Source organism: Sus scrofa, chromosome 8 (assembly GCF_054392235.1).
Source record: "Sus scrofa isolate SSC_HxYL_T2T_F1_AM1 chromosome 8, Sscrofa_HxYL_maternal_Yorkshire_Landrace_v2.0, whole genome shotgun sequence".
NCBI lineage: Eukaryota > Metazoa > Chordata > Mammalia > Artiodactyla > Suidae > Sus > Sus scrofa.
Window position 1 is genome coordinate 142,201,777 of NC_139390.1, and position 26,721 is coordinate 142,228,497.

The following is a 26,721-nucleotide window of genomic DNA, read 5'->3' on the forward strand; positions in this document are numbered from 1 at the left end:
TGAAGAAGAAAGTGTTTTATTAATCACCACACGAAACTGACATGAATTCCCCTTGGAATCAACCAGGATAAATAATGCTGTTATAAGATTCGTATTTCTCACATCCACTTTTAGAGGAAAATATTACACATTAGGGCTCTTCTCGGTCCTGCGGACAAATTCCAGTAAACTTTTCATTTTTTAATCGGAAAGAGCTTTAACATCCACGTTCTAAAGCTGTGCTAAGTAATAGTTAGAAAGGCGACTCTGAAATCGATGGTACCAGCAGGCAGGAGTAGGACTACTCTGTTAAACATTAGGAAGCGCATTTCGATTTTAGCTGCTACATTAGCACGATTTTTTTTTTGTCTTTTTGTCTTTTCTAGGGGGGTACCATACCTGCGGCATACGGAGGTTCCCAGGCTAGGGGGCAAATCGCAGCTGTAGCCACCGGCCTACACCACAGCCACAGCAATGTGGGATCCGAGCTGCGTCTGCCGGCTACACCACAGCTCACGGCAACGCCGGATCCTTAACCCACTGAGCAAGGCCAGGGATCGAACCCACAACCTCATGGTTCCTAGTGGGATTCGTTAACCACTGAGCCACAACTGGAACTCCCTAGTGCAACGTTTTCACTGGTAAGGCAACTGCTTGCCGTGGGCGCCACCGTCATTAGCAAGTTTCTTAAATCCCAGATACTCGATCAAGACTCAAAGGAGTTTCCTTCCCCGACTGCTCTCTTTTGGAACAGAAACTAAGAGCTTTGTGGTTTGTCTCCGTGGAGGTTAACATTTTGAAATTCAGCTGTTAGAGTCTTCTAACTCACAATTAAAAAGGCGGATAAATTATCACTAGGAATGTCTTTGAAATACTTTTAGTTCTTAAAATAACAGTTTCGAAGCACCTTCTTAAAGCGACCTTTCCATTTTGGTACATGACTTGATAAACATAACACATTTGATCTGTATAGTAGTAATTTCTTCTAGCAACGATATTTTGCCCTCAGTAAGGGTTGGCGTTCTGGTTTCAAAACAATTTCCGCCTATAAAACATCTTTACATGAGTTTCCTTTTCACTGAACTGAGATTCTGTCTTCTACTTAGGTGCCTGTGAAAGGGATTTTGAAAATACACATATGCACACTTACAGAACTCACGTGTGTATATACGTATTTTCAAGTGAATTCCTTCTCCCGTTAGGATGAAAGCCGGCAGAGGGAGCACTCGGGGAGGACAGCCGGCCTTCCTGGCGCCCCTGCTCTAGGGGGAGGCCGGCAGGCACAGCTCGCCGAAGGACGTGATGAGGCGGTAGTAAGTCTTCTCGTCGTCCGTGAGCCCCGCGTTGCCCGGTCTCACCACCACGGCCACGTGCACGTCGGCCGCCTCAGCAGCACTGGCCTCTGCGGGAATCGAGATGTGTCAGAAGCGGCACCCATCTGGACAGAGCCTTCACCCGCAACGATGCACGCACCCCTGTGTTCCCTGCAGCCCTGTTCGCCAGAGCCAAGACATGGAAACAACCTAAGTGTCCATCGACAGAGGGGTGGATCAAGCAGACGTGGTGCTTACACACGATGGAAAACTCCTCAGCCGTAACAAAGAATGAAATAATGCCATTTCCAGCAGCACGGGTGCAACTAGAGATTCTTCTACTACGTGGCATAAGTCAGAAAGAGAAAGACAAACACCACATGCTATCGCCCAATACCAGGCATCTGCGATGTGGCACAAATGAACCTGTCTACAAGACAGAAACAGACTCACAGACCTGGAGAACAGACCTGCGGTTGCCAAGGGGGAGGGGCGGGGAGGGAGTGAGATGGGCGGGGAGTCTGGGCTTGGCAGATGCAGACTATTCCACCTAGAATTCTGGATGAGCAGGAGGTCCTGCTGCAGAGCACAGGCACCTGTAGCCGATCTCCTGGAACAGACCATGACGGCAAATAACACAAAAAAAGAACGTGGGTGGAGAGACAGACTGAGTCACTGTGCCGCACAGCAGAGATTAGCACAACGCCGGAAATAAACTATACTTTAATCACAAAATTTTTTAAGTAAAAAGTAAAAATAAAACCAACAACAACAACCAGATACCCAGGAAATTAAATACAGGCAAAAGCACAGGTTTTATCTTCCAAAGCCTGTTTACGTGAGAGATTCCAGAAAAGCCCTTCACAGATTAAACCAGCTCAACTCCCGGAACAAGGCCCAGCAACTCTGCAACAAGATTCGAAACCCAGGACACGGTCGTCAAGCGCTCGCTCCTCACGGAATCTGCTGGCCCACCCTGACCTGCGGGGACAGTAAAGCGACCTCCCAGGCCACCCCACGAAGCCCCCAAAAGCCATTCAAAGAGAATAAAACTTTGAACCAGCAAATGGTTTCTACACAGAAACATGACAGGCAACATTCACAGAAGGCTGACAGTCCAAAGCCAAGGCCAGGCGAAGTGGTGCCTGGTACATGCATGTGGTCAGTGGGTGAAGCGTAAAAGGCACGTGTCCATGTCTGCTCTCACTTTCAGCGCAGACATGCAAATGGAGAGCTTGCCAGGATGTTGAAAAATGAGATGACAGTTTGCAGAAGCCATGGACTTTGAGGGAGACCCAAAGCAGAACACGCAGCAGGGGCAGGCCCACGCTGATCTGCTGAGCTCACAAAACTCAAATTAACAAATGGCTGTGATTTGGTACCATCTACCCAGGTCAAAAATTCCTGTCTAGGAGTTCCCTGGGGGCCCGGCAGGTTAAAGATCTGACATTGTCACCGCGTGGCTCAAGTCACTGCTATGGTGCGGGTTCGACCCCTGGCACCAGAAGTTCCACATGCTGCAGGCATGGCAAAAAACAAAACAAAACAAAACCCAAAAAAACCTCCAGCCTAGATGCACCAAGGCCTGAAATTTAACAGAGACAGCAGCAGTGATGGAATAGCACCTGTACGTCAGGTAAAACCAAGCCTGACTACCTGTCTCTCTTGGGAAAAGCCGTTATCACTTCTTGAAGGCACTACATGACCTATGCTGGTTAAGGTCTTTTTTTTTTTAACTGTTTAGCAAATTAGCATATACTTGCTTATATGCCTACAAATCTTGCCTAACACAATAACCTAAAGCTTGAGGGTCAGCAGCAGCAGCAGCAAAATACACATCCGTGCAAGCACAGAGAGACGGCTTTGCCAGCAGCCTGGGTTTGTCTGTGGACCCCGCCCCTGAAAGTCCTAGTAAGTGGGGGTGACTCTAGTTCTGCAGCAACAGACAGAGGGCTGGAGAGGGGAATGTCCCCTACAGACGGCTGAGGCCACTTCCACAGGGCCCAGGAGCCCCTCGGACCAGCTGACCAGAGGGCAGAGCGCCCCTGCCCTCCGCCCCCTTCCCCAACGCCCTTCCCCAGCCTGGGTGCACAGACCTGCTGTGTCAGAGCAGCTGCTCCGTACACATGGCCCTGTTCTAGGGGTAAAACCTGTGCTCCAAGGAGGGGAAAAGAAACACAAGTAAGTAAAACTGTCCTCCAACACAACTGCAATCATAACTACACCAAAGGAGGCCCGCCACAGTGGCACAGGCTCTAAAGAGATTAACCTCTGGTCAAAGGCTGCAGCCAGGTTGGGGGTTCCGGGAAAGCCTGGACACCCTGGAGCAGAGACCACCCACCTTCCCCAGCCGGGGGCAGGACCTCTTCCTCCCAGGTCACCCATCCTTCTATAATCCTCTGGGGACTCCCACTCCCACACAGATGCTTGAGGGTATGTTTTATGTTTGGTCAAAACTGCTCTTAAGGAGTTCCCATCATGGCTCAGTGGTTAATGAACCCGACTAGGATCCATGAGAGCTCGGGTTCCATCCCTGGCCTCGGTCAGTGGGTGAAGGATCCAGAGTTGCCAGTACGCTGTGGTGTAGGCCAGCAGCTGTAGCTCCCATTCGACCCCTAGCCTGGACACTACCACATGCTGGGGGTGCAGCCCCCAAAAAACTGCTCTTGAAACCACTGCAATTACCAGCACGGTAGGGGATCCGCTGTTTTATACACCCAATCCTTAATGTCATGCTTATGGTAACGCACTGCATGTAACAGAGGGGGCCACGCTGGGTAAAAAAATGCCTATCTTCACACAGGTGGCCTGCGTGCTGTTTAGAACGCAAGGGCTGCAAGGGCTGCCCGGGACAGAGGCCCATCGGAGGGAGGCGGGAGGCAGCTGAGGCCCCGCCCCACTGTGGGCGGGGCTCATCAGTGGGTGTGACAAGGGGGCGGCGCCTCCAACCACAGACTCCGCTCTCTCGCTCGCTTTGCTCTGGGTGTACAGCGGGTGCCGCTGCTGTCATACAAGAGGGTGGCGGCCCAGAGTGACGCCACTCACTGTCCAAGACGAGCTTTGCGCCTGCCCCTGCAGCTGCCCGCACGCCCTAGGCCTGCCCGCTCCTCCCCACCTACCGCTGCCCTTATTCCCCATATCGTGGGCGGGCGCGGGGCGTGCACACAGAGCCATGGGTTAGGAGCCAAGGACAAGGAGCTGAAATGAGAAAAAGGAGGCTCCGGGGAGTTCCCATCGTGGCGCAGTGGAAACAAATCCGACTGGGAACCGTGAGGCTGCGGGTTCCATCCCTGGCCTCGCTCAGTGGGTTAAGGATCCAGCGTTGCGGAAAGCTGTGGTGCAGGCGCAGCTTGGATCTGATGTTGCTGTGGCTGTGGCTCTGGTGTAGGCCAGCGGCTGTGGCTCCGATTGCACCCCTAGCCTGAGAACCTCCATATGTCTCGGGTGCAGCCCCAAAAAGACCAAAAAAAAAAAAAAAAGGGGGGGGGGAGTCTCCAATGCCACTTCCCCACACACCACCCCAACAGTGGGGAAATAGAGTGAGGTGGGTTGGTTGGTTCATTTGTTTATTTATTTTGTCTTCTATCTTTTCAGGGCCAGACCCATGTAGGTTCCCAGACTAGGGGTCCAATTGGAGCTGCAGCCCCTGGCCTACGCCAGAGCCACGGCAACGCCAGATCCGAGCTGCATCTGCAACCTACACTGCAGCTCATGGAAACGCTAGATCCTCAACCCACTGAGCAAGGCCAGGGATGGAACCTGCGTCCTCAGGGATGGTAGTCCGATTTGTTTCCACTGAGCCAGGATGGGATCTCCTCCACTTTCCTTTTACAAACCTGTTTCCTTTTTCAGCGCAACCCACAGAAATGTTCTTCCTGAAGGCAAAGTGTGCAGGGCCAGGCTCGGCTCCTGCCCCGGGGGACCCCGAGCAGGGGTCAGATGACTCACCTACGGTGACGTCCGTTAGAAACAAGATGTTGCTGGTTGAGCACCCGATGCTGCTGGCAATCTTTCGGTAACTCTCACTCTCCACTTTGTGTCCAATCTTGGTATCAAAGTGACCGTCAAAAAGCTGAACACAGAAAAAGGGAAAGTGATGCAAGAAACGCACTTACAGCCCAGCCCCTCTGTCTCCCATCCTTTCTCTCTGAAATACACAACAATCATAGTGACTTCGTCCACGCAATAAATATTCCCTGTAAGTCTACTTCATAGAGAACTTTATGGAGGCTACCACAAGTAAATATTGGGAGTTCCCTGGTGGTCTAGTGGTTAGGATTCAGCACTTTCACTGCGACGGCCTGAGTTCAATCCCAGGTCTGGAAACTGAGATCACACTTCAAGCCACCACATGACACCACCAAAAAAACCCAAAAAACAAAAAAAGTAAATATATAGGTTTTATAGGAATAAAACATTTGGAAAAAGAAAACTATAATTCACTGTATATATGATCATTCTATAATCTTCTTGGTTTTCTTTCATTAGCATTAATTTTATTTTTGTTGTTGTTGTCTTTTTTTAGGGCCATACCTGCTGCATATGGAAGTTCCCCGGCTAGGGGTCAAATCGGAGCAACAACCACTGGCCTACACCACAGCCACAGCTACACCAGATCCAAGACACGTCTTCGACCTACACCACAGCTCAGGGCAACGCTGGATCCTTAACCCACTGAGCGAGGCCAGGGATCAAACCTGAGTCCTCACGAATACTAGTTGGATTCGTTTCCACTGAGCCACAATGGGAACTCCTCATTAGCATTTATTTTATATCCAAAATCTTAGAAATACACATGCCCTACTTAAAGCACTATATGCATGCACTCAAACTACTTATTGGCTTGGATTTCACCCCTAATGAAAGGTTCTGAACGCTGTCCTTTTGGTCCCAGGCTAAAGGGATTTCTCTCACCTGCCTCATTAATAAGCTGTTATTTCACATTCAAGAAACTTTCATTTTCTTTCTTTCTTCTCTCTCTTTTTTTTTTTGGACATGCCCACAGCATGTGGAAGTTTCTGGTCCAGTGATGGAACCCGTACCACAGCAGTAACCAGAGGCTCAGCAGTGACGACACTACATCCTTAATCCACTGACCCACCAGGGAACTCTGAAACTTTCATTTTCTAAATAAAACACTTTGAAATTTTACCCAAGAGCCAGTATATACCTTTGATATCTTAGAAATAATTGGGGTCAAATACATAACTTACTAATTTAACCAACAGTAATTAAATAAGCCCACATTTAGGATCAGCTATTTTAACATGATCTTTTGGATATCTTCAGAAGTTTTCACAAACTAAAAACAACCACTCGAAGGTAAATTAAGGTAATAGTAACATTATGATTTTTAAAGTTAAGAATGGCTTTGCATATGTCCTTTCCCTCTCAAGTCTGCTCATACTGAACGACTGGAGAATAACGTTTTTATTACTGAACTTGGCAGGTAAGTACTGTCTGCTGGCTACTATCGTTGTTACTGTTTCATCAGCGAGAACAGAAAAGCAGCTTACACCTGCACAAGCAGGAAATTAAAATGAGATTATGACACTCTCCAAAGCCGAAGTGTGCCCTGCACATGGTAAAGGGCCAGTAAGTATTTATTTTTAGAGGGAGAGTTGTCTGCATAACTACTGTGTAGCACTGAGTTCAACCTGTACTCAGTCTGCACTTTGAGGCTCTCAAGTCCTAAAAATATTCCCTTTTGCAATGACCATCCTGTCCTCCAGGGGGCGCAGGGCCAGCGGGACAGAAAGCCTAGCAGGACTTTCCTCAGGTAGAGTCACTGTTAACAGGTGGTGTTAAGTTATCAAACACTGTGTCATAACATGTAATAACTGCTGTAAGTTCTCTAGACAGAAGAATGCTGATTCTACTACAACAAACCCTCTCTCTCAAAGAAAACAAACGAATCCACTGTGTGCTCCCCTGCATTCCAGAAGTCCGTGGGCCCTCTTTGCGGGGGGAGTGCCACTATTTCATATCATATTTCATATCATACGTGACACTTTCAATAACCAAAAGAAGCACATGCCTTTGGTCTCCTTTCCTTCGGATTGATGATTTTCTAATATTGGTAAGACAGCTCATTTACAAGCGTGCTCATGTTGCATTTGGCCGTGATAAACAAACACATAAATTAAATACATATGTGTGTACATTTCATTCTAACACTACTGTCCTCAGAATCACTTGGGGTGGACAGCTGAAAATGCAGATTCCTGACCCCCACCCCAGATCTGCCAATTCAGATTTGCTAGGAAGCAGGACCTGGGGATCTATACTTTTTTTTTTTTTTTTGGCCTTTTTAGGGCCACACCTGCCCTAAAAAGGCACATGGAGGGTCCCAGGCTAGGGGTCGAATGGGAGCTACAGCCACCAGCCTACGCCACAGCTCACTGCAATGCCGGATCCCTGACCCACTGAGCGAGGCCAGGGATGGAACCCGCATCCTCGTGGTTCTAGTCAGATTTGTTTCCGCTGCGCCACAGCAGGAACTCCCTAGGATCCGTACTTTTAACAAACTCCCCGGGTGATCCTTATGCACAACAAAGTTGATGAACCTCTGATGCAAAGACTGGTGCCGCACACCCAGCTCTTCACTGCTCTTTTCAACCTGCACAGCAGGTGTAAACGCGATTGTCTGCGTGCTGTCTTAGCTTAGCAGGGCCGCACTCACACTCACACGGAGAGCTCTGGCAGTGTCGGAAACCAAAGCAACCCGGCACCTACCTCGAGAACATCTCCCTCCGTAGAATGCCCGAATAAGAGCTTCTGGGCCTCCACACTCCCCGAGGAATAGACATACACCTTCATGCCAGCCTCTCTCCACTTCCTGACCGCTGGAACTACATCTTCGAAGAACCTAGAGGGAAGAGCACCACGTGAAAATGCTGGAACACCTTGTCCAGCCAGATAAAAACCGCTCGACGAGCTGCCACAAGTTCCTCCCTCTGCGCCCAGAGAGTCATCAGGAGCAGCAACCCCACGAGGCTGCGGCTCCTGCAGATCCAACGGCCGCGCCCCGGGGTTCCGGGATCGCAGCGGATTGGCAGCAGCAGCTTCCGCGGAGAGGACAGTTTTTCATAGACAGCCACACCAGTGACAGTAAAAAGTGAGCACAGAAAAGGAGATAGAATAAAAAAGCGATATTTTGTACACTGAAGTGCAGGTGACTCACGATGTTGTGCTAAAAGTTCTGGTGTACAGCAAAGTGAGTATACAGACATACATATTACAGTATACTCTTTACCAGATTGTCTTCCGTCATAGTTTATTACAAGGTATTGAATACCGTTCCCTAGAACTGTTTCCATTGCAGTTTATTATAAACTATTATCCTGTTATGTAATCTTTGATATAATTCATGACAAGAAAGAGTTCAAGTAAGTCCTGTGTTCCTTAAAAAAGCATGGAAATGCTTTTAGGAAGATCTGTACCCAACAGGTTAAGAAAAAAAAAGTTGAGGGGCTCAAAGCTATTCATATATATTTTTTGGGGGGGGGGGCTATGCTTGGGCATGTGGCATTCCCAAGTCAGGGATTGAACCCAAGCTGCAGTTGCGACCTGCGCCACAGCTGTGGCAATGCCGGATCCTTAACCCACTGCACCACAAGGGAATTTCCTATGCTGGCTTTGAAAAAACAAAACAAAATAAAACACTCACTTGATAGAATAAAAAGAATGTTGACTTTATCTGCTTTACAAATCGTGCAATGAACACTGGAGAGAGAGTAGAGTGGAAAACGTATTTGCTCTGGGGGCTGCGGGAGTGTTGGGGTCCCGGGAGGAGCTACATACTCTGCTTTCATGAGCCCAGCTTTGAACGCCGCCCTCCACATGTGGCCCTGCAGCTGCTTCAGCGCCGTGGTCTTTCGGTCCAGAGACATCTGCCAGCACACATTATCCACCACGGCCTGGATCATCCGCTCCCGGTCGTCCTCCCCGTCCCCAGATGCTGCAGGGATTGGAACAGCCCCATCCAGATGGGCGTCCTCTTCAGCCTTGAAGTCAGAGACAAGACAAAATTTGTGTCTCACTCATTTTCAAGAAGGTCCCTTAGTCCACTGACAGACGATTGGATTAGGAAGATGTGGTATATACACACAATGGACTACTACTCGGCCATAAAAAAGAAAAGAATAATGCCATTTACAGCAACATGGACGGAACTAGAGACTCTCATACTAAGTGAAGTAAGTCAGAAAGAGACAAATACCACATGACATCACTCACATCTGGAATCCAACATATGGCACAAATGAACCTTTCACAGAAAAGAAACTCATGGACTTGGAGAGCAGCCTTGTGGTTGCCGGGAGGGGGAGAGTGGGGTGGACTGAGAGTCTGGGGTTAATAGATGCAAACTGCTGCATTTGCAGTGGGTAAGCAATGAGATCCTGCTGTACAGCACAGGGAACTCTATCCAGTCACTCGTGATGGAGCATGACGGAGGATAGTGTGAGAAGAAGAATGTGTGTGTGTGTGTGTGTGTGTGTGTGTGTGTGTGTGTGTGCGCGCGCGCGCGCGCGCACGACGCGGAAGGAGAGACTGAAAACTGGGGAGAGGTGAGAGCAGAACAGAGCACGCGCGGCGAAGGCGGCTACGGGGCTGCGCCAAGCCTGAGCCGGGCTGAGAGGCCCCTCCCCGGGGAGGCGCAGCGGGAGCTCAGGCCCCAAGAGCAGTGAGAGGAGAGGGAGGCCAGGAGCTGCTGCTCGGAGACCTCAACGGAAAATTCGACGGGACGGAACAAAACTTCCGCCTTCCACCCAGAAAGGGCTTCGTTTTCTCCACACACGATCTTATACAATTGCAGTGGCTCCAGAAAGGCAACTGCAGAGACAAGAAAACCCACGACCTGGCCGTTTAACTGTGGACTGTGAGGTCCTAGGCAGGCAAGTCGCTGCACCGTCCCCACCCTGTGAACGCAGAGCACTCAGGCGAAAATACACTCGGAGCACACCCTGTCTGCAGGCACCCGCAGTGCCCAGCCCGCCGGGAGCGTGGAAGCCAGGGGATGGACGTGTCCCAACCTGTTTCCTCAAAAGGCTGACATCCTGCTGGCACTCCTCTTCTTCCCAGTGCGTCTGCAGATACTCTTTAACATGGTCCTCGATGTAAGGAAACAGAATGTCCTGGACAAAAGCAAAAAAAAAAAAGCAAAAAAAAAACAGGAATTAGCCGTACCTGCTTGCGGGAGCTCAAGCTCTTCAACAATCTCACTTTGGCTACTTCTAGCAAATAAGACCCTGAAAATTTCACTGAAAATAGGAAAATTGCTGCTGACAGGAATAAGACAGAAGTGGAAACCAAGACACAAAGGAACTGGATCAAGAGTCAGCAAACGGCCGTGCGTGGGCCAAATCCAACCTCCTCCCGTTTTTGTAAATGAAGGTTTATTAGAATACGGCCCCACTCCGTACCCACTTGTTCACAGGGTGTCTGGGGCCACTCTGGGGCCACAATGGCAGAGATGGGTATGGGTGACCAAGACCCTCCGGCCCCCAAAGTCTCCACATGTCCCACTCAGCCCTTCACGGAGAGTCTGCTGACTTCCAAACGAGACGGCTGGACCACAGGCCCTGGGACATGTACACAACCACGTTTCCCAAAACGAACACAAAAATCATTTCTGTAAAAATATTCATTAGCAAAGTAGTCGAGTTTACTGTTGTTCAAACTGAATTCATAAATACTTTTAAATTCCTCAGTGTAAAGGCTAACATGGTGAATACTGATTGGAATAACCCACAGAGACAAAAATCCTTTGGGTCCTTAATGCTACTTTTAAGTGTATAAAACTACTGAGCCCAAGACGTCTGCGACCCACGGAAGGCAGAGAGGAGGAACCGGAAAAGGACCAGAGGCGAGAACGGCACCGGTGGGAAAGGGCTCTCGGTAGGATGGCCCGACGGAAGCCAGAGGTTTTCCAAGGTCTCTGCACTCGTGGGGTGTGCAAAAGGCCTCGAGACAAGACTCCGCTTCCCCAACGAGGGCTCGGCGCGGATAAGGACGGGCTCCCACTCGCGGGGCACCTGCCCGTGGTCATTTGTACCAAACAGGACAGCCAGCTTCTCCTGATTAGCACGAACCCGCTTTGCGGAGAGAAGGGCACGTGAGAACCCACTGGTCTCCCTCTCTCCCCTTTCTGCTGCCTCCTTGTGACAAGCTTCTGGGTGGCTGGCTTTTCTTAATTACTATGACAAGAGGGAACAGACAGGAAAGGACCTGGCAGCGGCGGGCGGCTGGAGGAATGACCGTAACAGACGAAGGGGATCCAGAGGTGCACAATCCCGGTCCCCGTCATGGGGACGTCGTGTGCAGAGGAGGGAGACGGTCAGTGACTTACCGTGGTCTTTTTTTTCTCCCCCCTTTTTAGGGGCTGCACTCGAGGCATATGGAGAGTCCCAGACTAGGGGTCCAATCGGAGCTGTAGCCACTGGCCTCCGCCAGAGCCACAGCATCTCGGAATCCAAGCCGCGTCTGTGACCTACACCACCGCTCATGGCAACGGCGGATCCTTAACCCACTGAGCAAGACCAGGGATCGAACCCGCAATCTCATGGTTCCTAGTCGGATTCATTCCGCTGCGCCATGACGGGAACTCTGTGACCATTTTGTAATGTATAAAAATATTTAATCACTCTGTTATACACCTGAAACTACTATAATGCTGTAAGTCAATAATTCTTCAATTTAAAAAAGGGGAAAGTTGGCAGAAAACATTTTGATTTCTTTCCTGCCGACAGGCCTGAGGGATAAAATGGTTAGGACATAGTTACTAGATCAGACCAATACAAACAAAACCATGTTTTCCATTTAGTGTGACTGGACCAAAGGCTTTGCTACAGCATTAGAATTTTTTAATATTTCAGAAGACCCAAGTCTGAGCTCAGCTTAGACTGAATGCATTCCCAAAGGAAAGACTACAAACACAAGAAGGTTATCAGGGCTTTTTTTTTCATGGTAGGACTGAAGTATTTACCTCTCTTCGTAATATGTTGTTCAGATTTCACCTGCCCTGGTCAAAACAAAGAGGGCATTCAGTTCCGCTTGCTCTCACGCGACCTGCCAGTGAGGAACAGGCCACTCAGCAGATGGAGAAGCAGACGAATGGTGGGGTCAGGAACAGCTCCCAGCGCACCTGACACGAAAGCTTTCTCCAAACTCAGGAAAAACGCACTCCCGCCCTTAAAGAGGGAAAACGAAGCGCGAAGATTGACATCTTTCTTCTTCCGCAAGAGATTCCTTGCACGGTACCGATACACTTCCAATGTGAACACTCAGGTAAATACCTGAAACGCTCCCTCGTCCCTTCCTCTTTCCTCTTCAGCGCCTCCCCCGCACCCCCCGCACTGCGGCGGGGCTGCAAACGCCCCGACGTGAGCTGCTGCCCAAGAAGATGGAGCCGGACTGAGGGTGGGCTCGCCCAGCCGCTCCTCTCCCAGGCAGACCCACACGTGCTCAGAGGACAGCAGAGAGACAAAGTTTTACCGTGGCACTGCTGCCACACAACTGGAAACTAAATCTTCACAGGTAGAGAATAACCTGGGGTATATTCAGACTCTAAAACATTGTACAGCAGTTAAAAATGAATGTACCAGGAATTCTGCTGTGGCCCAGTGGCAAAAAACCTGACTAGTATCATGGATGCAGGTTCGATCTCTGGCCTGGCTCAGTGGGTTGAGGATCTGGTGTTGCCATGAGCTGTGGCAAAGGTCACAGACGAGGCTCAGATCCCACACTGCTGTGGCTGTGGTGCAGGTCGGCAGCTGTGGCTCCCATTGGACCCCTAACCTGGGAACTTCTATATGCAGCAGGTGTAGCCCTAAAAAGCAAAGGGAAAAAAAAAAAAAAAGAATGTACTAGAATTGTATTTATCCATAAGAATATAAACTAACATATAAATAAAACTCTAATACAAGACAGGATTATGCAGGGCCTCAGAGCTGTAATGTTTTCTTCTTTCTTTCTTTCTTTTTTTTTTGGTCTCTTTGCCATTTCTAGGGCTGCTCTTGCGGCATATGGAGGTTCCCAGGCTAGGGGTCCAATCGGAGCTGCAGCCACCAGCCTACCACAGCCATAGCATCTCAGAATCTGAGCCACGTCTGCGACGTACACCACAGCTCACGGCAATGCCAGATCCTTAACCCACTGAGCCAGGCCAGGGATTGAACCCGCAACCTCACGGTTCCTAGTCGGATTTGTTAACCACTGAGCCACGACGGGAACTCCCCTATTTCTTTGAAATCTAAACAAACATAGTATGAACACTTAATTAGCTTCGTGGTAGCTGCATAGTCAGTACATTAATCTTTATTCTTGCTGATTTTATTCTTGATGACTTTTTTAAAGGTGTTACCAATAAAAAACAAAAAATAAAGAAATTTAAAAATTAAAAATAATGCAAAACAAACAAGCCAACCCTGATCCCTTATCCCACACCTCTGTCACTCGCCTGCAGTGTCCTGCCTCCGTCATCCCCAATCCCCCGGGCAACTGGAAATACTCCCTGAGGCAGACTTTTGGTCAGATCCAGGGCCACCCACTAAGTGAGGAGATGAAGTACTCGAAAGTTTGCTATGCTATTTTGCGCTTAACAAAGTCAAATTTCCTACACCCAGCTTTACCGGACCCCAGACCAACTCATGAAGAGCCTGTTAATCCTGAGAGCCCCGGTCCTTAACCTCTGGGGGAGAGCAGGTGACGTGAGCAGGCTCTGGGCAGCCTGCCAGGCTGGGTTCCCTGCTCCATCTTTTACTGGAGGGGTTGCAGTAACTTAGCCTCTTTGAGCCTGTCTTCTCATCTGCTAAGTGGCGATGATACCAAGCAAAGCCATCGTGGCCACTGGACCTAATCAGATAGATGGACACACGCAATCCCTTCCCGCTAATTACACACTCCAGCACAAACGCTGAAGTTGGGCAAGGATCACTCTTACCTCAATTCAGTGATAAACAAGAGCAGAGAAATCCCCCGAGGATACATCACAGGCACAACCACCTCATTCGTTCACCTTTTACTGAGCACCTACCGAGGGCCAGACACTTCGGCCAACAGAGCTGTGAGCCCCAGCACCTCTCCTCGGAGAACGCATCAACATAAACGGCCAAGGTTTCAAGCCATTCTGAACTTCCAGGGGAAACGTCAGAAAGTAGACATTCCTTTAGAACTCCTAGTCATCCAATCTGCCTCTTTCCTCTGGGCATAAAACTCCCCGCTGCACTGAGTAAACACACGAAGCCGGGCAATGACGCTAGAACTGAGCATAACTGGAAAACAGCACCGCCTGGGGCTGCCGCGTTGCCAGACTGTTCTCCTTTAGTGCAAAACTGCTCATGCAGAATGTCAAAGTCCACGGGGAAAAAACTATGTTGCCAGGATCTTACCCAGTCTTTCAACATATTTATTGAGCATCTACCATGCAAGATGAATAAAATGCCTTCAAGATGCTTATTTTTAAAAGCCAATAATCACATCATATGCATTATGATATCACATGAGAATGCTCTAAAAATAGACTTTTTATTTTTTTATTTGATTTGATTTGTCTTTTTGTCTTTCTAGGGCCGCACCCTCGGCATATGGAAGTTCCCAGGCTGTAGCCATCAGCCCACACCACAGCCACAACAAGGCGGGATCCGAGCTGCATCTGCGACCTACACCACAGCTCACAGCAACGCCAGATCCTTAACCCACTGAGCGAGGCCAGGGATCGAACCCACACCATCATGGATGCTAGTCAGGTTTGTTAACCACTGAGCCACGACCGGAACTCCAAAATAGACTTTTTAAAGCGAGTGCTTATTGCCCAAACCTGCCCATGGAAATCTTCAGGCTTTAAAAGTAATTCCAGAAATAACTGTGATGATAAACAGTTTAACTTCAGTTATAATCCATTTGTAGATAATTTCAGAATACCACAGTATGAAAAATCCTGCAATAAACCCAGGATTCCTCAAACGTGTGGATACTGTTAGTCCACCAAGCACCAAAGGGGCTGTTACAGTTTAGTCGTACATACAACAAAAGGCTATAGAACTAAATGAGATTATTTGTCTTTCAGGGACTATGATTAAATTCCACGAAATGCTGGAGGGAATACTCTGAAAGCAGCAATTTATATTGTCCTACGCGCTCAGTGAGAGCATTCTGAAAGAGCTCCATTAAGGGCCACAGAACTTCTGAAGATCTGATTAAAAAGCTGCCCCTAAATGTTTAGGAGTCCAAATATGGGTCTGCTTTACGGTCAAGCGGTTGCTTTAATGAAAAGGTCAGAGCAGCAATAAAAATGAAATTGTTGCTGCAGTGTTTACTCAAGTTTCCTTTGAAGAAAATGGGTAATAAAAAGGTAGTGGGGAATACTACTTAGGAATACTACAGCTATTTAAGGAAACTACTTTAAAAGCCTTCCAGAGGAGCCACGCAGTGAAAATGGGCTGCAGTATCTGAGAACCCAACGGTTTTCCAGGCAGAGAAATTGAAACAACGCGAAGGCAATCCTGGTGGGCTACTGCTTCTCGGTTAATCTCAGAGGATAAAAAGCAAAGGAAATTAAGCGGCTTTATGGGTCTTCTTAAGAACAAATTGCATTCTCCACACAAGGGGCCCATCTTCCTGCGGGGACGTCGAAGGGATAAAACAAGATCTGGGCGAACACAGACACACAGGTCTACAAAGGCTTCTGTCACGAGAGGGCAAGGGGAAGAAACCGTTTTTGGACGTATCCATTTTCTACAATCGAAGCGTATCATCTTTTTAAAACTGAGACACCACTGACACGAAACGTACCATCCTCAAGCGTACGACGCAACGGCTCCACATTTGGGTAAAATGTGAACTGATGCCACGACTGGTCTGGGTGACACCTATCACCCACAATAACGACAAAGTTTTACCCTGGGATGAGAGCTGGCGAGATCTCTTCGCACCTTTCCAACATACGTACAGCAGTATCATCCACAGTCAAAACTGGGCCAGGTCGTTATCAGCTGCAGTCAGAATACCTTGTAGAGTCCGTCTTCATGATTTATTTTAGTTACCTATTTTTGGCCGTGCCCACAGCTTGCAGAATTTCCTGGGCCAGGGACTGAACCCAAGCCGCAGCAATAACCTGCGCCACAGCAGTGACAACGCTGAGTCCTTAACCACTAGGCTCCCGGGGGCTCTGACTCGTTTTCTAACCGGTAATGTGCACCTGCTTGAACACAGCTGACAGTGAGACGCGTACTCCTTTCTGGAGGGGCCCATGCCGTCCATCTGCCGTGTCCTCAGCAGCCGTGGTATATTTTTGCTCCTTAAACATCCTTCCTGAGGACCATACTAGGAACTACCAGAGACGTTTCGGAGCTCTGGCTCTTACCCAGGGCTCAGAAATGGCAACTCTTTTGTCCCTGTTTTCATGGGGTAAGCAGAGATAGACTCATTCCCCTTCGGGAATGAACATTCGATTTCATCGTCTGCATTCAAGAAGAACTACGAAATGCGTTGCTCAAGACAAACGCGTCTTCTAAATCCCACGAAGAAGATTAAACGGTAATTAAAGAAAGATAAACTACAATCTAATTAATTGCAATGAAACATCTCACAAGGGAAGGTTACCATCACAAGGGGCTAGCAGTTGGGAGGAGGCTTTAAAAAGCAGCAGAGACAGAAAGAAGAACCGTAGCTCATGAGTTCCAGAGAGGGAGAGCTGCCTGGCCCGGGGACAGCGTCGGGTCCCAAAGGGCACCGAGGAGGGAAGCGCTGACGTTTCCTGTCTCGGATCCACCTCCCATGCCTGCAAGGCGACCCCTCTGAAGAGACGAAGAGGCTGACACAAAGCGAAGCCAAGGCTCAAACCCAGGTCTGCGGAACCCCAGTGCCGGGGCCCATGCAGCTCTGTGGGTGGGTGACTTCGGGGGCACACTCGCCAGGATCACCCAGCTCCTGCATCCGGAAGGTGTACATTCTCTATGGGCATCTCTAATGCAGCTTCTCTCCAAGCTGTGTACTAAGACAATGAGCGATTCTGGTTCCCCTGGCAGTACTGTCACCACCGCAATAATTAGGAATAACATGAGTAGCTACAGTGATAGTGGGAGCCACTGCCAACACTGCCTGAGCCTTCACTGTTCCAGGCAGTTCTCTCTCTACAGTCGATCCTGAGTGAGCTCATCTAATCCAGGATTTTAAACCGTCTATTGCTGAGGACCCCAAATCCACCGCTTTAGCCTGGACCTCTTCCCTGAACTCCAAACTCCAGACCGAGTCTTTCCAAATGCCTCCCACAATCTCCACTTCCATATGCCGCCGGAAGGGCCCTAAAAAGAAGAGACCAAACTCCTGCTCCTGCTCCTCCTCCGTCTCCCGTCTCAGTAAGTGGCAGCTCCGTCCTTCCAAGACCCTCAGGCCAAAAGCCTTCGAGTCACCTCGGGCTCCTCTTTCTCTTGCGCTCCACATCCAACCGACTCATCAGCAAATCCTATCAGCCCCATCTTCAAAATATACCCAGCAGCTGATCATTCCTCACCCCTGCCGCTGCCAGGCGGCGCTCCAGATGTGCGCAGTGGCTGATTAACAAATGGCCTGAATGATGTCATTTCAACCCTCGCAAGAAGCCCATGAAGCCGGGGCTCTTCACTGCTCCATTTTACAAAGGCGCACAGACGTTCCAATAAATTGGGAAACCGTGAGGATGCTTTATCATTCGGGTCTTTTTCTTTTGTTCACTGTGAAGAGTCAGATCCCCGGAGCCCGGTCATCCCGGCAGAAGGGACCCCCCGTTAGCTTACTGAACTTCGGGGGCTTGGACATGCACGGCTCTGGCACAGGGACAGGCAGCCTCCAGGAGCGCACCAGCCACCGGCCTGGCACTGCTCTGACCGGCACTGCTCTCCAAAGCCCCACCCGGGGCCCCCTGCGGGCATGACCGCGCGCAGCCAAACCACACGTGTTAGTCTCCCTTGATCCAGCAAAGAGGGGTGGCCACACTTCTTACCCTTGAGAGCAGAAACTTGTTAGAAGGTCACCTAATGAATCACTGAGAAGAAAATCAAGTTAAGCAATGGACCCCTGGAGCTCCTGCTGTGGCTCAGTGGGTCAGGAATCCTGACTGGTGCCCAGGGGGATGCGGGTTTGATCCCTGGCCTCGCTCAGTGGGTGGAGGATCCAGTGCTGCCACAAGCTCCAGCGTGGGCCACAGGGGCAGCTCAGATCCAGCGTTACTGTGTCTGCGGCGTAGGCCAGCAGCTGCAGCTGGGATTGGACCCCTAGCCCGGGAACTTCATATGCCGCGGGTGCGGCCCTAAAAAGGGAAAAAAACCAGAATGCATTAGCTATGTCTATGTGTCCTTGAACATACAACATATCCCAAAGAAACTTAATAAACACCAGAAAAGCATACAAGCAGGATTCTGTGGCTAAACTGAATCCATAGCTTTATCATTTTGATTTTCAATGAAATGAGTATCTGCTACTTCAAATAAATATTATTTATAGGATTAAGGATTTGTCTGCTTAATTCATATTTTCTAATATAAAAATTCAGTTTGAGATCTCCTCTTTTCCTTTAGTCTTGTTCAAGACCTTGTCAAATACCTTGTTTTCTCAGGTAAAACATCTGCCCCCAAACACTGTGTTCCAACCTCCACAACCTCCACTCCACCACAATCCTTACACAGCAACACGATCTCAACCAAAAACCCTCAAGCCAAAAAAAAAAAAAAAAAAATCCCATCTAGTATCATAAACGAGAAATGTCAAAACAAAATAAACCAGAGCTACTCTAAAGTCTACTTCCTGTGCAGCCAAGGACCGGTAAAGGCGTCTAAGAGTCAGAAATGGCAGGTACTCACCGAGTGTGGTAGAGGGGAAACTGCCCCTCATCTCAGGGGGCCCTGTTCTGAACCGCCCAAGCCTGTGAATGTTCCTTTCCGCGGCAAAAGAGACTCTGCAAACGGGATTTAAATTAAGGATCTCAAAACGGGGAGACAACTCTGGATTATCGGGTTGGGCTGGATAAATCAAAGTCCATGGGCGTGAAAGCGAGAAGCAGGAGGGTCAGAGTCAAAGTTCCAGAGTGGAGGGTCAGGCTGAGGATGCTATACGGCTGCCTCTGAAGACAGAGGAAGTGCCGGAGAGCCAGAGAACGTGGGGAGCCTCGAGGAGCTGGAAGGGCAAGGACAAAAGTTTTCCCCCGGTCTCCAGAAGGGACAGAGCCCTGCCGACACCTTCATTTTTAGCTCACTAGGACCCATTTCAGAGCCAAGCCTCCAGAACTGTAAGATGATAAATCTGTACTGTTTTAAACCACTAAGCTTGTGGTCATTTGTTGCAGTAGCCACAGGAAACTAATGCAGCGGGTTACAGCAAAGCATTATTCACTCGCCCGTCTGCCAGCCCACCTAGAGCCCATTACACAGTCCCTGCTGCACAACATTCAATGAAACGTTTATACTAACAAATGATAAAACAACACAAGGAGTTCTCTTGCGGCGCAGTAGGTTCCTTAACCGGTGTTGTGAATGCAGTAACCCAGGTCACTGCTGTGGTGCAAGTTCGATCCTTGGCCCGGGAACGTCCATGCACCGTGGGTGTGGCCAAAAGAAAGTTGCTTTTATAGTTCGGTTTTTGGAAGACAATCTGTGAAAGCTGGCAAAGTGGCCACCTGCCTAATGCTTTGCTGTTTAGCAGCTTGTTTCATTATCTTGCTCTCTTTTATCAGTTTCCCTGGCTCTTGAGAGGTGTTTGGATCCGTTAATGATGACAGATCTCCTCCAATTCACCTTCACTTCCCGGTCGGCTCTACCACAAGCCACTAGGAAAAAGCAGCACTGACAGATCTCAGCACAGGCAGGACTTAGGAATTCACATAAAGCCCATGGACCAGCCGCATGTGCACCACCCGGGAACCTGCTCAAAGTTCCGCATCAAGCTCCGTTCTGTGTTATTCAGCTGTAAAAAAGAATGAAATCTTGCCACTTTGACCACACGGATGCACCTGGAGGGTATGATGCTAACGGAGATAAGTCAGGCAGAGAAAGACAAGTACCGTATGATTTCACGTAGCTAAAAGACCCCTGACAAATGAACAGCGTACCAAAACAGAAGAGACCAACGGACACAGAGAACAAATCCGTGGTTGTCAGAGGGGACAGGGCTGGGGGGATTAGTGAATGGGTGAGGGAGTAAGAGGTAAGGTACGAACTTCCAGGGACAAAACAAATGAGGACAGAATGTACAGCATGAAGAATATAGTCAATTACCTTGCGGTAGCTTTGTATGGTGACAGATGGCAACTAGACATATCACGGTGGTCACTTTGTAATGTACAGAAACATTGAATCATTACCTTGTACACCTGGAACTAACACAATGTAGCAGGCCAATCATACTTGCATTAAAAGAAATGTCGACACTGGGAGGAAATGCATCAAAATGCAAATAATGGCTATCTCTAGGTGGTGGACATCATGGGTGATTGCTAGCTTTTGTTTTATTTTATTATTATTATCATTTGCTTTTCCAGCTACGAAGTTTCCCAGGCTAGAAGTCAAACTGGAACTGCAGCTGCTGGCCACGGCCATAGCCACAGCTACGGCAGATCCAAGCTGCATCTGCAACCTGCACTACAGCTCACGACAACACTGGATACTAACCCACTGAGCGAGGCCAGGCGTCAAACCCACATCCTCATGGATACTAGTCGGGTTCATTACCAATGAGCCACAGGAGGAACTCCAATTTTTACGTTTATGCGTTTACGTATTTCTAACATTCTGCAATCAACATGTATTGCTCGTAAAATTAGAAAACAATGTCAATAAAAATGAAAAAAAAAAAAAAGGTTCCATTCCAGATCTCTGAATCAGAAAGCACATTTTAGCAAGATCTCCAGATGATCTGTACACACATTCAAGCCTGCAAAGCACAAACAGAGCCAACGGCAAGGGGACTCACCAAACCAACCACCCAATACATTTTAGGGACAAACAGCCTAATCAGGTTCATACTTTCAGTTAGTGGAAGCTTCTTAATTATTACAGAGATTTTATTTTCAAGTACAAAAAGGTTTCCTAGGGCATGAATGAAAACCATGCCCCACCCCATTCATTAAACGTTCCCAGCAGCTTTACGAGGTCGACATCCGCACAGCACAGCTGAGGAAACAGCATCTAGACTCAGAAACATTAACTAACTTGCCGCATATCGCTTAGGGAGGAGCCAGAATACTAAGGCAAATTTCATCGTCTCCAGGCTCATCCTACAGCCAATCCTCATCATTCGAAGACTGTGTATTTGCAAATTCTTGTACTCAGGAAAACGTATTTGTAACCCAAAATCATGACTCACTGCCCCTTCCCAGTTTTTTGAGGACCTTAAGTACATACACGAACAGAGCAAGCAGCAGAAATTCTGAAACACCAGATGCACACGTTCCCAGGATGAGGGGATGCTTTGCCTTATTTCCACTCCCATATTTCAAACGAGTGTCCTTTCCGAAGTCTATTTAGTGCCATATTTTTTGCATTTTGTGCTTTTCACTGGCGACTCTGCAGTTTAAAACAGTCCTCAAGCAAAGTGCCTAGTGTCCCTAAGGAGCAAGAAAGTTGCCTTATGGAGAAAACACGTGTTAGATAAGCTTCGTTAAAGCATAAGTTATAAAGCACTTGGCAATAAATTCAAGGTTAACGAATCAACAACTACACATTAACTACGGCAAACAGAAACACACATAAAACAAGGTTACGTACTGATCAGCCCACAAAAATGTTGTGACCAGAGGCTCTCAGGAACCTAACCCCAGAGGCGATGAGTCAGGACTTTGCTAAGACAGTGTTTGCGGTGACTTCAGAGATCATCACTCTGCCACAACTGCCACTCCACATGCTAACCCGACGTGTAACAGCAGGAAAAGCACCAAATTACAGAGCACTTTCGCAGACAGGAGATCATTTGCCCCAACTTGAAAACAATAGCTGAAGGTTCTTTTTTTTTGGCCACACCCACAGCTTGCAGCCGGTTCCAGACCAGGGATCGAACCCTTACCATGGCTTCAGCAATGGATACTTAACTCACCACTGCTACCAAGGAGTTTCCTGAAGGTTCCTGACAGGATAACCGCAAGGACTAGTACTGCTGTTATTTCACAGCTTAAGGACTGAAAACGATACAATGAGACTCCAACATCCAATGCTTTCACCCACATGTGGAATCTGAAAAAAGGACAGACTGAACTTCTTTGCAGAACAGATGCTGACTCACAGACATTGAAAAACTTATGGTCTCTGGAGGAGACAGTTTGGGGGGTGGGGGGATGTGCTCGGGCTGTGGGATGGAAATCCTGTGAAGTCAGATTGTTATGATCATTATACAACTACAGATGTGATCAATTCATTTGAGTAATAAAAAAATACATTAAAAAAAGGACTGAAAACATTAGAATAATAAATGCACCAAATCAGAAAATGAAATTACTTCCCCACAGACAAAGATCACGTGGTAGCTCCATGGAGTGCGTTCAAGGTGACTCAGGGGCTGAGGGAAGAGAATACACCACCACACTCATTTACACTTGTTACTGAAATCTCATCTTTCAATTCCAACTTACTTTATAACTTAATAGTACAAAAATACGTACACAGGAGTTCCCGTCATGGCTCAGTGGTTAATGAATCTCACTAGCCTCCATGAGGATGCAGGTTTGACCCCTGGCCTCGCTCAGTGGGTTAAGGATCCGGCATTGTCGTGAGCTGGGGGGTAGGTTCAGAGGCAGCTACAGCTGTGGCTGTGGCTGTGGCTGTGGTGTAGGCAGGCAGCTACAGCTCCGATTTGACCCCTTGCCTGGGAACCTCCATATGCTGCAGGTGCTGTCCCAAAAAGCAAAAGAAAAAAAAAGTACACATACATTCTGTCGGTAGTGACTGCTCCAATTCTGCTGATGGCACTCATGAACAAAAAATGTTGGGGAGTTCCCTGGTGGTTTAGCGGTTAGGACTCGGTGTTTTTCACTGCTGTGGCCCGGGTTCCATCCCTGGCTGGAAAGTGAGATCCCACAAAAAGCTGCTGCTCACCGCAGTCCAAAAAAAAAGCTGGGAGATCACCAGTGTAGACAATCAAAGTCAGCACCTGAAAAGAAACGAAACTCCAAACCACGTGTCTGGGAGGGAGGGACAGAGCTGGTGGCTTTAAGGATCAGACATATGGGAAACCATCTAAGGAAAGCCGGATTCCACTGCTGCTCTGCCCCCAACAAACTATGCTGCTCTTCACAAAGACATTCCTCCAGGAACCAACGGATCCGCAGGAGAAGTTAATTCACTAGTTGCAACATTTACTAGATGACCCAAGCTAGGAACCCTTCTTGCTCCAGAAATCTGACCATTACCATGCTGACAAAGAACAAAAGACGTAATAGCAGGTTTAAGTAAAACCACTGTTTATTGTTGCCTAGAGCCTAAAGGCTTAAAGGTACGCCCCCAGAGAGCACAAGCCGTGCACAAAACACCACTGCCCAGGGTGGTTAGTCTATGGCATCCCATAAAACATCCAGGACTGCGAAGCGTCGCCTTGTACGGTTAGAACTGCGTCACATACACACCCAACTGTAAGTGCTCAGCAGAGAGAGAGAAAGGGGAAGGAATAATCACAACCAGTGCCGGCCCTCCGTCTGCCACGCACGTGTTCTGTTTCCGGGGACAGTCTCACTTCCCCAGTGCCTCTTACGGTATGAATGGCTCCATGCACTTCTCATCTCCATCACCCAACCCTAAACCAACTACTTCCTCTGATGCTCAAGGGAAGAAGCACAGATCCATTTCAACCCTGAAGGAAAAATGGTTGCACGTAACTTACTGAAAGATGGACGCAGTCTCCAAAGAGGAGCCCAAGGGTATTTCAAGGGCAGTTTCTGACTATACCGTTTTCATTGTGTACACTGACTGTAACGCCAAACCCCAAATAAAGTAAGACTCAACTAGAGTGTTTCTGTTCCCAGGGTTCATTCCTAAACCTAGTAAACATGGTGTAAATTGAAATTTGCTACCGTGTGCTTTTACGGTACCTCTCACGGATTAAAGTGCTCTCGTACGAGCTGCGTCACCCAACAGCCACAAAGCAAGGCAAAGAAGATGGAACAAGCACTGTGGGTCCCATTTCAGAGGTCAAGTGTGATAATGCAAAGAGGAAGAGTTGTTGAGTCAGACAAGTGGGTTTCAAATCTAAGGCATGTCATTTTCAGAGCCTTAGTTTCCTATTAGGAAAATGCAGTGCACACACCTCACAAAGTTTCTGAGGCGGAGTCAAGTGTACAAGTCCCATGTACACCATACTCAATGTCCCCTTTAATCCTTTCACAGGAAGTAGGGCCACCACAGGTTCACACACCTAAGGTGACGAATAAAGCCCAAAGTAGAACTAGCATCTCCCAATTCCCAGAGCCAGGCTCAGAGGTTCAAGAAGACTATAACATCTCTTTAAAAGGTATTCAAGGGAGTTCCTGGTGGCTCAGGTTAAGGATCCAGCATTTTCACTGCTGTGACTTGGGTCACCGCCATGGCATGGATTGGATCCCTGGCCCCAGAACTTCCACACGCTGTGGGCACGGCCGGAAAAAAACAAAAAGTAAAAGAGATTCAAGGAGTTACCCTTGTGGCGCAGCAGGGTAAGAACCTGATGTTGTCTCCGTGAGAATGGGGATTCAATCTCTGGCCTCCCTCCCTGCAATGCCTTGAGCTGTGGTGCAAGTCGCAGAGGCAGCTCAGATCTGGCGCTGCTGTGGCTGTGGCCCAGGCCTGTAGCTGCAGCTCCGACTCAACCCCTAGCCTGGGAACTTCCATATGCCCCAGGTGTGGCCAAAAATAAAAGAAATAAAGAAATAAATAAAATTTTAAAAAATAAAAATAAATTAAAAAAATGTACAACTACTCTTTTGGAAGATGGGTTTTTCCTACTTTGCAAAAGGTATCTCATTATTATTGCACACAAGCACGGCTGCTACATACTTTTATCTTAAACCTCTAGAAGTCAAAGGGAAGACCAGGCCCAAGGAATTATTTGAAAAGTCATATTAATATTTGATATTAATTTATCCTTCCAAATACAACATATTTAAAAAGGAACGTGCTTTAAAGCAAAGTTAGGGAGTTCCCGTGGTGGCACAGTGGTTAACGAATCCGACTAGGAACCATGAGGTTGCGGGTTCGCTCCCTGCCTTTGCTCAGCGGGTTAAGGATCCGGCGTTGCCATGAGCTGTGGTGTAGGTTGCAGAGGCGGCTCGGATCCCGCGTTGCTGTGGCTGTGGTGTAGGCCGGCGGCTACAGCTCCAATTCGACCCCTAGGCCTGGGAACCTCCATATGCCGCAGGAGCGGCCCTAGAAATGGCAAAAAGACAAAAAAAAAAAAAAGCAAAGTTACAGGTTTATGAACTGGGTGTAGACAAGGGTTGGTTACCACTGACATTCTAGGAGGAAGGTATTGGCTAAGAACTTTAGGCTTCCATTTTTGAAGAAAATGAACGGAATCTAGACATGTTTGCTAGCCTAATCCAGCAACGCACAGTGTGCAGTTCGGCCACTAAAAGCAGGAGTGGGAAACGGCAAAGATCAACCATTACTGCTTTAAGATACCTGGGCTACCCGAAAAGTCACACTTCAGTCTAGAAGCGTGGGACTAGAAGCCTCAAGGACAGCTAGACAGCGGCCACCACCTCGCCAGGTTCAACCCGGCACAAGGCGGGCGCACACCTGTCGGGCGACTGGGCGCACACCTGTGGGGGGGCCACACTGCCCTCCTCCGTCCCCTCTTCACCACCATCTCCATCTCTTCCCCAACCACCTGCCTCTAGCGGAAGGCGAGGACCCGGGAAGGTTAAGACAAGGCGGTGAGGCACAGCATCCCTGCAACCCGCCGCAGACTACGTCCTCCCACCCCAGAGCGGGTGCAAAGCCACACCGTCTCTCCCACGCCTCCGGTCTCCAGGGCGAGGTCTGCAACACTTTAAAATACTTCATTGTTTGAAAGCACAAGTAACTTCCCCGCTCCCTTCCGCCCCTCACCTTCACGAAAGCAATCGGGGTTGTGGTACCTTCGATATCTAACAGGATCACAGTGACTTCGGCGGGCACCGAAAGCACGACCATTTCCCTACCGGATGATACCACGGGAATCGGCCTACTGGTGGGGAGGGCGGCGGGCGGCGCCGGCGGCGGCGGCGGCAGCAGCGGGCGAAGCTTCCGACAGTCCCGCAAGGACCCCAGAGCGGGCAACCGCGCCCTGCCGACGCACGAGGCGGAGAGGACCCCTCCGCGGCCAAGGAAGCAGAGAAACCCGCAGGACGGGCGCCCAGAACTCGGGAGCGATCCGGGGCCGGAGGCCGAGACCACGTGGGTAGGGAAAGGGGCGGTCCTCCGGGGCCCCGAGGGGGCGGGGAGAGGCCCTGGCGCCGATG

At 48.8% G+C, this 26,721-nt stretch overlaps 1 protein-coding gene across 9 annotated transcripts; it reads right to left on the bottom strand.

The window, feature by feature from the left end:
• On the bottom strand, nt 1-26,654 carry ENOPH1 (enolase-phosphatase 1). Of its 9 annotated transcripts, none has more exons than XM_084970705.1 (7): nt 26,359-26,654; nt 12,280-12,484; nt 10,328-10,429; nt 9,096-9,298; nt 8,028-8,160; nt 5,241-5,364; nt 1-1,381 (listed from the first exon to the last, which is right to left on the bottom strand). In XM_084970705.1, exons 4-7 carry the CDS (start codon nt 9,218-9,220, stop codon nt 1,242-1,244), a joined length of 522 nt encoding a protein of 173 aa, XP_084826831.1. In that variant the 5' UTR covers nt 9,221-9,298; nt 10,328-10,429; nt 12,280-12,484; nt 26,359-26,654; the 3' UTR covers nt 1-1,241.
• Nucleotides 26,655-26,721: the final 67 nt, after the last annotated feature.

What these genes read in the sequence shown, in the direction of transcription:
- ENOPH1 (XM_084970701.1), bottom strand. Translation starts at nt 26,413, where the DNA reads ATGGTCGTGCTTTCGGTGCCCGCCGAAGTCACTGTGATCCTGTTAGAT. An exon ending in GCTGGGCTCATGAAAGCAGA is followed by an intron (nt 8,161 to 9,095) that starts GTATGTAGCTCC and finishes TCTTCCCTCTAG; the next exon opens with GTTCTTCGAAGATGTAGTTC. An exon ending in CGGAGGGAGATGTTCTCGAG is followed by an intron (nt 5,365 to 8,027) that starts GTAGGTGCCGGG and finishes TTCTGTGTTCAG; the next exon opens with CTTTTTGACGGTCACTTTGA.